This window comes from Leiobunum rupestre, chromosome 2 (assembly GCF_980474605.1).
Source record: "Leiobunum rupestre chromosome 2, qqLeiRupe1.1.hap1, whole genome shotgun sequence".
NCBI lineage: Eukaryota > Metazoa > Arthropoda > Arachnida > Opiliones > Sclerosomatidae > Leiobunum > Leiobunum rupestre.
The window spans coordinates 16,533,728-16,548,379 of NC_143385.1; the positions used below are offsets into that span (position 1 = coordinate 16,533,728).

The 14,652-nt window shown below is 43.3% G+C and overlaps 1 protein-coding gene across 1 annotated transcript; it reads left to right on the forward strand.

Moving 5' to 3' along the window:
• Positions 1 to 8,081: 8,081 nt before the first annotated feature.
• LOC149956233 (uncharacterized) lies at positions 8,082 to 13,460 on the forward strand. The gene has a single exon (XM_090166809.1). It carries the CDS (start codon positions 8,082 to 8,084, stop codon positions 13,458 to 13,460), a length of 5,379 nt encoding a protein of 1,792 aa, XP_090022935.1.
• The last annotated feature ends 1,192 nt before the right edge of the window (positions 13,461 to 14,652 follow it).

The window sequence follows — 14,652 nt, forward strand, 5'->3', positions numbered from 1 at the left end:
TTTTGGAGGATATTGAACTTTATTGCCAGTCTTCGGGAGCTGCCATCAATTTTGCCAAAAGTTCTGGTTGTTGGCTCGGCTCCTTGCGATTTCACGCGGACCAGACTGTGGCTGGGCTTGTTATTAGCACCCGTTCAATAAAGGTATTGGGCGTGACCTTGGGCTATGACCATGACGTCGTTGCCACGATGAACTGGGAGGGCCGGTATGAAAAATTTAAAAATGTCCTACACGTTTGGAAGGGTCGTAGTCTGACCATTTTTGGGAAAGTCATTATCATTAACGTGTTAGGAGCGTCGATATTGTGGCATATACTGGAGGTTTTTGATTTACCGGACCGCTGGTTCTCTGATTTTAAGCGGCTCATGTTGGATTTTATTTGGAAGGATCGCCCACATTCGATATCGTACGAAACCTTAACTCGCCATAAGAGTCAAGGCGGGTTTGGATTAATCAATCTTCGGATCAAACAGAAGGTACTTCGTCTGAAGGAATGTTTGCAGCTCGCTACCGGGTCCAAGCCTTCGCATGTCGCATGCGTTGCGTCTCGGTTCTTTGACGAATATGGCGGCGGACTTCGTCAGGGTCTCTCAATGCTACGGATTAGAATTGAACGTCGTCTGCTTTGCGCTATGCCGAAACGCCATGGATCAATGTTATTGGCTTGGAAAGAGTTCTTGGCTCTCACGCGATGGACCTTGGTTCCTTTGACCAACCCTATTATGGAGCCCCTATTTTATAACTCAAATCTTTTAATCATGAACATTTCTTTGGCTGAGCGGCGTCTTCTTGCTTCTTGTGGCGTGGTCTACCTGAAAGATATTTGCTACGAGGTCATCCTGGGGTTTCTTCCGGGTGAAGCCTTTTTGGAATTGACCGCAGATTCCGGAATCGGTCGCCGTCGGTTGTTGCAAATTTTTCAAAGGATCAAAGATTCTCTCCCTCCCGCGGTACATCGAGTGATACATAGTAAAGAGGTCTACGAGCTTGAGACACGGCCAACGTTCGCGCTAGTCGCGGACACAGGGATCTCTGTGGAATTGGACAAAATTACATCTACGTCAATTTCCAAAACTTTCAATGCCGTAAACCCGATTCCGGAATCGAATGGTGAAGAACGTTGGCGGGCTTACTTCGGGGGCCCTTTACAGAAGTTCCGGGTTCCATCACTTGTCAATTCTACGTTGGGTCCCCGTTTGTCAAGTATGAATCTCCGAGTGTATCATATGGGGTTCATGGTCAAGCAGCGGCTATTTCGCGCCGGCATAACAGACGATGATCAGTGCCCGCTTTGTGGCCTTGAAAAGGAGACAGTTTCGCATTTATTTTTGGAATGTCAAGATACGCACGAATGGCTCGATTGGTTATTTTCTTCAGTGTTGTCGCTGTACACGCTGTTTGGTGAAAAGGACATGTGGACGCGTTATATCGTCTTTGGACTCAAGCCTAAAACTGCGGACTCTAAAGAGCATTGGGAGGTCGCGTCCATATTAACTGCTATTGCCAAAGAAGCCATTTGGAGTAATCGTTGTTTGTACAAATTGGGGCAGATAACCAATAAGCGTACGCTTTTTTCCCGTTTTCGTGCTCTCATAAAAACTGAGGCTCGGTACCGCGTGCAATGGCTACTCCTTCATAAGCCAGGTTGTACGGCCGCAATAGATATTTTTCGTAACATATGAGGGGTCAATAATCTTGGAGATATCCTTATGGTCATTAATATTTAAAGTACTTTATTGAAATGTGTATTTTGTTGTATTTGCAGTAGTTATTATTTTCTATAACTGAGGATTTTTGCAGATATTTTATTCATATAAATTTTCACAAAAAATTTTCAATAATATCACCATTGGCTGCAACACAGGTTTGTGCGCGGACAATTAAGTTCTCAAACGCTTTCTCTACCATTTCTGGTGTGACGTCTCGGCAAGCACTGATTATTCGTCTAATGAGTTCCTCCCTAGTTTCAATGGGCGTGGCGTATACCTTTGCTTTAACGAATCCCCAGAGAAAATAATCCAGCGGTGTTAGGTCAGGTGACCTTGCTGGCCAATGCACTGGACCATTTCTCCCTATCCACCTTTCAGGAAACTCAGTTACTTGCCGGGAAAAATGCGGAGGGGCGCCATCTTGCTGAAACCACAACTGACGTCTTTCAGCCAATGGAAGGTCGTCGATTGCGTCACTCAGTTCGTTCTGTAGAAAATGTAAATACCTTTGGCCGTTGAGGTTCGTCGGCAGGAAAAAGGGACCAATCAAACGGTTTCCAACAAGTCCAACCCAAACATTGACCCGTTCAAATTGAACCTGGTGATGATATTCAAAACCCCAATGTGGGTTGATGTCAGACCAAAGATGGCTGTTTTGATGATTAAAGGGCCCATCTCTAGAAAATGACGCTTCGTCGGATAACAAAACATGGCGCAAAAATTGTCTATCTTCTTGGACAGCATTTAGTAACCAGTTGCTAAATTCATAACGTCTTTGATGGTCTCCGTCAATTAGTCCTTGGTGGAGCGTAGCTCTGTATGGGTGATAGCGATTCTTACGAAGAATTTTCCACACACGATTTGCAGAACAACCCAAATCAGCAGCGGCGTTAGCGCAACTGTGACGAGGATATGCCACAAAGTACGAGAGTACATTGTTCTCGAAGTCTAAATCCGGTTAACCCAATCCGCGAAACCTAGGTTGCAAGTTACTAAATTGATTGAAATCGTGAATTGCTCGTCTTACTGTATTTACAGATGGTGCTCCATTTGGATGTCTTTCTGCGAAGATTTCAGTCACTCTTCTAAGGTTTTGCGCTGCTTCTCCATAGTAAATGGCAACTATCTCGGTACGCTCAGCTACTGAATAACGAGGCATTGTTCGAAATATTATCAAACACTGATAATAATCTCCCAAAGTTTTCCTTTAAATACCCAATGCATGTTTAGGATTGACCTATAGCCTCGTGTTTTTTAAATCCGGTCGTTTTTTTAACCAAAGTTTCAACTGGATTAGGTAATTCGGTTTCAATTATCGTTTCAAACAATCGTAATTTGGCTTCACCAACTTGTAAATTTTTCAAGCTCGAATTTTCACTGATAAATAAATTGTTTTTCGTCGAGTGAACAATTTTTAAGGGTTTTCGATGACGGCCTACAACTTTATAATAGAAATTTTTTATCTCGCACCTAGTGGTCGAAAAATAATTTTTCAAAATTGGTGAAAAACATTACCGAAAACGCTCAAATTTCTCAAACTGATGTCCCCCGGTATAGAGAATTGACCTTCCAAATTTGAAATCGGTACTATAAATAGTTTTTGAAAAAAAACACTTTTCCGAGCAAAAAAAAAGACCCTGTATATAACATTGCTGGATGTACGTAGGTTTAAATTCTTAAATTTGTTTTAAATATTAACACTGTGCAATAATGCATGTAACAAAATAAAAATTTTAAATAAAAAAAAAAAGCTCGCTTTACATGCAAGAAGTACCGGGATCGATGCCCGGCGCCTCCATCTTTCTAAAATTTGTTTTAATACGGTGAAAGCACTCTTTAATTTGATTTTCAGAAGCGTTTCGTAGGGGGCGTAGCTCATATGGTGGAGCGCTCGCTTTGCATGCGAGAAGTACCAGGATCGATGCCCGTCGCTTCCATCTTTCTACGATTTCTTTTAATAAGGGGAAAGCACTCTTTAATTGTATTTTCAGGAGCCTGTTGTAGGGGTCGTAGCTCATATGGTAGAGCGCTCGCTTTGCATGCGAGAAGTACCGGAATCGATGCCCGGCACCTCCATCTTTCTAAGATTTCTTTTAATAAGGTGAAAGCACTCTTTAATTTTATTTTAAGGATTGTCTCGTAGGGGGCGTAGCTCATATAGTAGAGCGCTCGCTTTGCATGCGAGAAGTACCGGGATCTATGCCCGGCGCCTCCATCTTTCTAAGATTTCTTTTAATAAGGTAAAATCACTCTTTAATTGTATTTTAAGAAGCGTCTCGTAGGGGGCGTAGCTCATATGGTAGAGCGCTCGCTTTGCATGCGAGAAGTACCGGGATCGATGCCCGGCGCCTCCATCTTTCTAAGATTTCTTTTAATAAGGTGAAAGCACTCTTTAATTCTATTTTAAGAAGCGTCTCGTAGGGGGCGTAGCTCATATGGTAGAGCGCTCGCTTTGCATGCGAGAAGTACCGGGATCGATGCCCGGCGCCTCCATCTTTCTAAGATTTCTTTTAATAAGGTGAAAGCACTCTTTAATTCTATTTTAAGAAGCGTCTCGTAGGGGGCGTAGCTCATATGGTAGAGCGCTCGCTTTGCATGCGAGAAGTACCGGGATCGATGCCCGGCGCCTCCATCTTTCTAAGATTTCTTTTAATAAGGTGAAAGCACTCTTTAATTGTATTTTAACAAGCGTCTCGTAGGGGGCGTAGCTCATATGGTAGAGCGCTCGCTTTGCATGCGAGAAGTACCGGGATCGATGCCCGGCGCCTCCATCTTTCTAAGATTTCTTTTAATAAGGTGAAAGCACTCTTTAATTCTATTTTAAGAAGCGTCTCGTAGGGGGCGTAGCTCATATGGTAGAGCGCTCGCTTTGCATGCGAGAAGTACCGGGATCGATGCCCGGCACCTCCATCTTTCTAAGATTTCTTTTAATAAGGTGAAAGCACTCTTTAATTCTATTTTAAGAAGCGTCTCGTAGGGGGCGTAGCTCATATGGTAGAGCGCTCGCTTTGCATGCGAGAAGTACCGGGATCGATGCCCGGCGCCTCCATCTTTCTAAGATTTCTTTTAATAAGGTGAAAGCACTTTTTAATTCTATTTTAAGAAGCGTCTCGTAGGGGGCGTAGCTCATATGGTAGAGCGCTCGCTTTGCATGCGAGAAGTACCGGGATCGATGCCCGGCACCTCCATCTTTCTAAGATTTCTTTTAATAAGGTGAAAGCACTCTTTAATTCTATTTTAAGAAGCGTCTCGTAGGGGGCGTAGCTCATATGGTAGAGCGCTCGCTTTGCATGCGAGAAGTACCGGGATCGATGCCCGGCACCTCCATCTTTCTAAGATTTCTTTTAATAAGGTGAAAGCACTCTTTAATTCTATTTTAAGAAGCGTCTCGTAGGGGGCGTAGCTCATATGGTAGAGCGCTCGCTTTGCATGCGAGAAGTACCGGGATCGATGCCCGGCGCCTCCATCTTTCTAAGATTTCTTTTAATAAGGTGAAAGCACTCTTTAATTCTATTTTAAGAAGCGTCTTGTAGGGGGCGTAGCTCATATGGTAGAGCGCTCGCTTTGCATGCGAGAAGTACCGGGATCTATGCCCGGCGCCTCCATCTTTCTAAGATTTCTTTTAATAAGGTAAAAGCACTCTTTAATTGTATTTTAGGAAGCGTCTCGTAGGGGGCGTAGTTCATATGGTAGAGCGCTCGCTGTGCATGCGAGAAGAACCGGGATCGATGCCCGGCGCCTCCATCTTTCTAAGATTTCTTTTAATAAGGTGAAAGCACTCTTTAATTCTATTTTAGGAAGCGTCTCGTAGGGGGCGTAGCTCATATGGTAGAGCGCTCGCTTTGCATGCGAGAAGTACCGGGATCGATGCCCGGCACCTCCATCTTTCTAAGATTTCTTTTAATAAGGTGAAAGCACTCTTTAATTCTATTTTAAGAAGCGTCTCGTAGGGGGCGTAGCTCATATGGTAGAGCGCTCGCTTTGCATGCGAGAAGTACCGGGATCGATGCCCGGCACCTCCATCTTTCTAAGATTTCTTTTAATAAGGTGAAAGCACTCTTTAATTCTATTTTAAGAAGCGTCTCGTAGGGGGCGTAGCTCATATGGTAGAGCGCTCGCTTTGCATGCGAGAAGTACCGGGATCGATGCCCGTCGTCTCCATCTTTCTAAGATTTCTTTTAATAAGGTGAAAGCACTCTTTAATTCTATTTTAAGAAGCGTCTCGTAGGGGGCGTAGCTCATATGGTAGAGCGCTCGCTTTGCATGCGAGAAGTACCGGGATCGATGCCCGGCACCTCCATCTTTCTAAGATTTCTTTTAATAAGGTGAAAGCACTCTTTAATTCTATTTTAAGAAGCGTCTCGTAGGGGGCGTAGCTCATATGGTAGAGCGCTCGCTTTGCATGCGAGAAGTACCGGGATCGATGCCCGTCGTCTCCATCTTTCTAAGATTTCTTTTAATAAGGTGAAAGCACTCTTTAATTCTATTTTAAGAAGCGTCTCGTAGGGGGCGTAGCTCATATGGTAGAGCGCTCGCTTTGCATGCGAGAAGTACCGGGATCGATGCCCGGCACCTCCATCTTTCTAAGATTTCTTTTAATAAGGTGAAAGCACTCTTTAATTCTATTTTAAGAAGCGTCTCGTAGGGGGCGTAGCTCATATGGTAGAGCGCTCGCTGTGCATGCGAGAAGTACCGGGATCGATGCCCGGCACCTCCATCTTTCTAAGATTTCTTTTAATAAGGTGAAAGCACTCTTTAATTGTATTTTAACAAGCGTCTCGTAGGGGGCGTAGCTCATATGGTAGAGCGCTCGCTTTGCATGCGAGAAGTACCGGGATCTATGCCCGGCGCCTCCATCTTTCTAAGATTTCTTTTAATAAGGTAAAAGCACTCTTTAATTGTATTTTAGGAAGCGTCTCGTAGGGGGCGTAGCTCATATGGTAGAGCGCTCGCTTTGCATGCGAGAAGTACCGGGATCGATGCCCGGCGCCTCCATCTTTCTAAGATTTCTTTTAATAAGGTGAAAGCACCCTTTAATTCTATTTTAAGAAGCGTCTCGTAGGGGGCGTAGCTCATATGGTAGAGCGCTCGCTTTGCATGCGAGAAGTACCGGGATCGATGCCCGGCGTCTCCATCTTTCTAAGATTTCTTTTAATAAGGTGAAAGCACTCTTTAATTCTATTTTAAGAAGCGTCTCGTAGGGGGCGTAGCTCATATGGTAGAGCGCTCGCTTTGCATGCGAGAAGTACCGGGATCGATGCCCGGCACCTCCATCTTTCTAAGATTTCTTTTAATAAGGTGAAAGCACTCTTTAATTCTATTTTAAGCAGCGTCTCGTAGGGGGCGTAGCTCATATGGTAGAGCGCTCGCTGTGCATGCGAGAAGTACCGGGATCGATGCCCGGCACCTCCATCTTTCTAAGATTTCTTTTAATAAGGTGAAAGCACTCTTTAATTGTATTTTAACAAGCGTCTCGTAGGGGGCGTAGCTCATATGGTAGAGCGCTCGCTTTGCATGCGAGAAGTACCGGGATCGATGCCCGGCGCCTCCATCTTTCTAAAATTTCTTTTAATAAGGTGAAAGCACTCTTTAATTCTACTTTAAGAAGCGTCTCGTAGGGGGCGTAGCTCATATGGTAGAGCGCTCACTTTGCACGCGAGAAGTACCGGGATCGATGCCCGGCACCTCCATCTTTCTAAGATTTCTTTTAATAAGGTGAAAGCACTCTTTAATTCTATTTTAAGAAGCGTCTCGTAGGGGGCGTTGTAAAAAAGTTACGCGACCAATTTGTTTTCCCCATTTTTTTTATTTTGAATATCGATTAATGTACGGTTTAAAATTAAATAAATATGAACAATTTTGTAATGTAAAAAAGGTCATTCAATATTTAGCTCTAAATGTATAAAAAAGTTAAAAACATAATAGACCAGATAAATGTGAACTTTAAATTTGCTCCCCATTACGTCTGATAAGAAAATTTAATTTGGAAACACTTGTTTTCGGTCGCTTCATGGAACGGGTCACCACTCTCACTACTAATGATTTATATGTATTTTTATTCACGCGCGCTTGTAATAATGTTTTTAAATTTATGTCATTAAACTTGTAAATATTCAATCAAACATTCGCCTAGTTCTTTAAACCACTTGTGTAATAATTTAGGTAGTTTTTCAGTCGGCTGCCTAGAATTCTTAGCTCTCCCACTGCGCAATTACCAGCGCACGAAACAATTACCACATAAATTTGGTGCCGAAACCCGGGATTATCGGACTCACGGTTCCTTTAATCAACGAACTCGTACGAGATATTGAACTTTGCGAATTGAAGATTGAAGATCGGGTAAGACCAGAACAAAAGCGAATTCATACCACGATGTCGGACACACCAGAATTGACCAAATATAAAGGAATGCGAACCACAGTAAGAACCAAAACCACTAAGATGATCAACGCCATCAAAGCTCTGGTAGAAAACCCGTACTCAAACATCGAAGACATTGAGGACCACTTAGCGTTACTTAAATTGAAGGAAGCAAGCCTCTCAGACGTAGACCAAAGGATTGCGACCTTACTAAACTGCACAGCGGAAGACGATCCCAACCTTATCAAAGAATCAATCGAGGTTCAGGACTACCAGGAGCGAATTGTTCTGATTCGAAATAGAGCTAGAAGGGAGCTCAACAAAAGAGAAGTAACCATTACCAACGAGGACTCTGACAGCAAGGACGATCGATTAGCCAGTTCACGAGATCAGTCGAAATTGCCAACTCTTCACCTACAACGTTTCAGTGGAGAATTCACGGAGTGGCCCGCCTTCTGGTGTCAATTTCAAGCTACAATCCACCAGCGACAAGGACTATCCAGAGTAGAAAAAATGAACTACTTAATATCGTATTTGGACGGTGACGCGAAAGGTGCCTTGTCGGGACTTAAAGTGACCAACGAAAACTATGAAGTTGCAACAAAACTATTAGAAGAACGTTACGATAATAGAAAGTTGGTAATCAACGACCTCATGAAAGGTCTAATGAAATCAAATCCCGTGGACGATTCCTCCGATATAAGAGCTTTACGTAAGTTATATGATTTATGTGAAACTAATTTAAGGAGTCTTAAAGCAATTGGGGTAGATATCTCTGCTAATAGTGAAGCATTATGTCCAGCTTTAGTTAGTCGTTTACCAGAAGATATTCGTCTTAAATTTAGTATGGAGCAGGGTAGAAATGATGATTGGTGTATAGATACTTTAGTAGAATTCCTTAAGAAAGAGGTGGAGGGACGCGAAACCTGTGCAATGTTAAGTAATTCCGGTTCAACCAAGCGAGCTTATACCAGAGATAAATACAAGCCTACCAGGGTAGATGTAAGCCGACAACCGCACGAAAGGACTCCTTCGTGGTCCAGCGCTTCATCCTTTGCCACCAACGTAACACGCAGAAGGGTCTACTGCATTTTTTGTAAATCAGATATTCACGCCACGGTTGATTGCTCCAACTATACACTTGAAGAAAAACGACACCTGGTGAAAACGTCGGGAAGGTGTTACCTTTGTACGTCTACCAGACATAAAAGCGAAACCTGCAATTCCGATTTCAAGTCCTGCAGAATTTGTAAAGGAAAACACAACGCTTCTATCTGTCACAATAATCCGTCTCATAAGGCATCCACAACGAAAAACGATACATCAAAGTCTCCTGACGAAACCTGCGTCAAGGCCATTGGAGTTGGTAGTATTTCTGGAGTACAGAAGACCGTATTTCTACAGACCGCCAAGGCTCTAATCAGAAGTCCAGAGAGTTCCGAGCCAAGTGAAATTGTCCGGTGCCTACTGGATAATGGTAGCCCAGCGTCATTCATTCAAGAATCGTATTCACGCAAACTTAACCTTCCTATTGTCGGGGAACAAGTCGTCCAAATTGGTAACTTTGGAAATGACAAACCCACTACCGCCAAAAGAAGACTTGTACGTCTTACCATCCAGAACGTCAAGATCCCAAAAAAATCAGTTACCATAACTGCAGTCGAAGTACCATTCCTATGCAATACCATTACCCTAGTCAACTGCAAGGAAGTCGAAACATTCGTTCGATCCAGAGATATACAACTAGCAGACGAACCCAGCTATCAACCTCCATGTATGACTAGCATTGGCGTGCTAATTGGAGCCGATTTTTACTACGAAATAGCTAGCGGAAACATCGAACGAATCGCCAGGTCACTTGTCGCCGTCGAAACTAAGCTTGGATGGGCCATTCAAGGTCCAACAGGTTCCGGTCCAGTCACTGCACACAGCATTTCCGTCACGTCAGTTTCCATTGTCGAAACCGAAGTTTCAAACGCCTTGAGATCTTTCTGGGACCTGGAATCCTTAGGAATCCGAGATGAAGTCGAGGAGGATAGTTCAGAGCAGGCAGTAATCGAGAACTTCAAGAAGGAGACAACGTTCGTTGGGGGCAGATATATAGTCAAGCTTCCATGGAAAGTTTCAAGATCACAACTACCGAATAACTTACCAACGGCCACCATGCGCATGAAGAAACTGGTTCAGACATTCAAGCGTGATCCCATATTGTACCAAGATTACAAGGCCGTCATAGAAGAGCAGTTACGAATGGGTATATCCGAAAGAGTTGAAAATCCCAATGAAGAACCCAGCGGTACATATTACGTTCCTCATCAGCCAGTTCGCAGAGACACTAGCCAAACGACTAAACTCAGGGTCGTTTTCGATGCGTCAGCTCATAAAAAGGGTTGTCCAAGCCTCAATGACCTTCTATTTAGCGGTCCTAATCAGAATCCAAATCTTCTTAACCTGGTATTGCGATTTCGGAAATATCGCGTGGCTGTCGTTGCAGATATCGAGAAGGCGTTCCTTCAAATCGGAATAGCAGATGAAGATAAGAATTGTTTAAGGTATTTGTGGGTAACAGAAAATAATGGACGTGTTCAGGAGGATCAGTTTGAGGTTCTCTGCATGTCCAGGGTTGCATTTGGAGTGACTTCTAGTCCGTTTCTTCTTTCCGCGACCATCAAGTTACACATCGAGAAATATCGTGAAACCGACGAAGAAACCGTCAAGTCATTGGACAACGATCTTTATGTCGACGACTACTGTAGCGGAGGAGATGACGTCGATCAAGCCTATCACAAGTCAAAATCAGCGTCCAGAATTCTTAAAGCCGCGAACATGAATCTTAGGAAATGGAATTCCAACTCAACTCAGTTCAGACAGAAATGGGAAGCGGAAATGGGTACGGACGAAGTCAATACTACAAGTAGTCAAAAAATTCTTGGAATGTTATGGAATCCCCAAGACGACACATTTTCTTTCGACGTAGCTGAACTTGTTAAAGGTCTTCAAGACATTCGAGCCACGAAGAGACATGTCCTCAGCACTGTTGCCAAGATTTATGACCCTATTGGACTATTGTCACCGTACGTAATAAGAGGTAAAATGTTGTTCCAGAAACTTTGGCAACCGCAGTTTAACTGGGATAAAGAACTCACCGAAGACCTCAAGGCCGAATACTTACAATGGCTCAAAGAACTTCCGTCGATTCAAAACGTCACTGTAGAACGTTGCTACTTCAACACAAGGGACGAAATCAGATCTATAGAACTTCACGCGTTCTGCGATGCCAGTATCAAAGCCTTTGCCGCCGTCATCTATATACGCTACGTTACCAACAAACAACAGATTCTTGTAACTTTCATAACAGCAAAGGCTCGAGTCGCACCCTTGAAAACAGATAAAACCAAGACCAAACCACTGGAAACAGCGACGACGGCAGTTGGACATCAGACATCGTTAACTCTTCCCAGATTAGAGTTAATGGGATGTCTCCTTGCAGCTCGCCTAATTACCAAAGTCAAAAACGTCTTCGAACCACAAGAACTTCCAGTTTTCCTTTGGAGTGACTCCACTATTGCACTTCATTGGATAAAGGAACCAAAGGAACAATCTAAACCATTTGTGCATAATCGTAAAGAAGAAATTCTACGATTAACCAGACCACAAGATTGGCGACACTGTCCAGGTCATCAGAACCCGGCAGATATCCCAACGAGGGGAGCGAGGGCAACTGAATTACCACAGAATATCCGTTGGTGGAAGGGGCCAACCTGGTTACTAGAAGACAAGTCGACATGGCCAAATCAGATCTACCAGTCGCCCAGAACCGAAGATCTAGACGTAGAGAGAAAGAAAACTGTCCTTGCAACGCAATGTAAATTACCTGAAGCGAAAGGACTATCTAATATCATAGATCCTCAGAGATATCATTGTGTCAATAAAATTTTCCGAATAACGTCCTACGTATATCGATTTGTTAATCATTCAAGGAATATCAATAGAGACAAGGCAGATAACTTGGCCGTAAATGCTGAAGAAATGGCTTTAGCCGAAATACAGTGGATTAAAGACTCTCAGCAAACGGATTTCAGCAACGAACTCGCTTCCATAAAGAAAGGCGGCCAGGTCAAGCAGAATTCACCGATCGCCACCTTAACTCCTAGATTGAACCAAGATGATTTACTAATAGTCGGAGGTAGACTGGACCAGTCACGACTTACGGATGACGAAAAACATCCACTTATTCTCTCTAAGAAAAACCAGCTGTCTAAGTTGTTGATGGAACGAAGCCATAATCAAGTGTACCATTCTGGTGTTCAAAATACACTGACGCAGTCTAGGGGACGATACTGGATTGTATCAGGAAGACAGCTGGCGAAGACAATAATTAAGGGATGTATGATTTGTAGAAGATCTATGGCCAAGCCAGGTGAAGTACCAGTGGCACCACTACCAGCAGAAAGAATTGATCAAGCCGAACCGTTCTCAGTAGTAGGTATAGACTTCGCCGGACCCTTGTACGTTAAGGTTGGAGAGCAGGTCCAGAAGTCGTATATATGCCTATATACTTGCGCCGTCACCAGAGCAGTCTGGTTAGAACTGGTACCATCACTAACCACCCACGATTTCTTATTAGCACTACGTCGTATCATTGCCCGAAGAGGAATTCCTTGCATTATTTGGTCTGACAACGCGCGTACCTTTAAACGTGCCGATGAAGATTTGAAACTGATTTGGTCAAGTATTAATAGTCAAAAGGTGCGAGAATTTTTCGGAAACCAAGGCATTAGTTGGCGATTTATAGCCGACAGAGCCGCCTGGTGGGGTGGATATTGGGAAATCATGGTAAAGGCGGTAAAAACTCTTTTAAGAAAGGTGCTCGGACAAGCCAAACTAACTTATTTCGAGATGCAGACCGTCTTGACGGAAAGTGAAGCTGCAATTAATTCTCGCCCGCTTACTTACGTGTTCAGCGAGTCAAACGAGCCTACACCTTTAACACCAGCTCATTTTTTGATCGGCAAGCGAATCACAACATTACCCCCACAGAAACCCAAACTGCAAAATGTTCCTGCCAATCAAAGAGAACTATACAATCGACTTCGTCACCGAGAAGCCCAGCAGGAGAGATTTTGGCGTAGGTGGCAAAAAGAATATCTTTTGGAGTTGCGTAACGCTCATCACTCGAAGGTCGTAAATAAACCAAGAGAAATGAAGCCTGGAGATGTAGTAATAATATTCGAAGACCATCTACCAAAACACATGTGGCGACTTGGAGTAATAACCGAAGGTATTAAGAGTCGAAAGGACAAATATATTAGATCGTACTGGGTTAGACTTTCCAATGGCAGTGTAATTAAGCGCCCCACCTCTCTTCTTTATGCTATGGAAATTGGTTAAGATCGCGAAACCAGGTTGAAATAATATTGCATATTATTGGGGGCAGTGTAAAAAAGTTACGCGACCAATTTGTTTTCCCCATTTTTTTTATTTTGAATATCGATTAATGTACGGTTTAAAATTAAATAAATATGAACAATTTTGTAATGTAAAAAAGGTCATTCAATATTTAGCTCTACATGTATAAAAAAGTTAAAAACATAATAGACCAGATAAATGTGAACTTTAAATTTGCTCCCCATTACGTCTGATAAGAAAATTTAATTTGGAAACACTTGTTTTCGGTCGCTTCATGGAACGGGTCACCACTCTCACTACTAATGATTTATATGTATTTTTATTCACGCGCGCTTGTAATAATGTTTTTAAATTTATGTCATTAAACTTGTAAATATTCAATCAAACATTCGCCTAGTTCTTTAAACCACTTGTGTAATAATTTAGGTAGTTTTTCAGTCGGCTGCCTAGAATTCTTAGCTCTCCCACTGCGCAATTACCAGCGCACGAAACAATTACCACAGGCGTAGCTCATATGGTAGAGCGCTCGCTGTGCATGCGAGAAGTACCGGGATCGATGCCCGGCACCTCCATCTTTCTAAGATTTCTTTTAATAAGGTGAAAGCACTCTTTAATTCTATTTTAAGAAGCGTCTCGTAGGGGGCGTAGCTCATATGGTAGAGCGCTCGCTTTGCATGCGAGAAGTACCGGGATCGATGCCCGGCGCCTCCATCTTTCTAAGATTTCTTTTAATAAGGTGAAAGCACTCTTTAATTCTATTTTACGAAGCGTCTCGTAGGGGGCGTAGCTCATATGGTGGAGCGCTCGCTTTGCATGCGAGAAGTACCGGGATCGATGCCCGTCGCCTCCATCTTTCTAAGATTTCTTTTAATAAGGTGAAAGCACTCTTTAATTCTATTTTACGAAGCGTCTCGTAGGGGGCGTAGCTCATATGGTGGAGCGCTCGCTTTGCATGCGAGAAGTACCGGGATCGATGCCCGTCGCCTCCATCTTTCTAAGATTTCTTTTAATAAGGTGAAAGCACTCTTTAATTCTATTTTACGAAGCGTCTCGTAGGTGGCGTAGCTCATATGGTAGTGGGCTCGCTTTGCATGCGAGAAGTACCGGGATCGATGCCCGGCGCCTCCATCTTTCTAAGATTTGTTTTAATACGGTGAAAGCACTCTTTAATTCT

Excerpts from the sequence above, each read along its gene's own strand:
- LOC149956233 (XM_090166809.1), top strand. The coding sequence starts at position 8,082 with ATGTCGGACACACCAGAATTGACCAAATATAAAGGAATGCGAACCACA.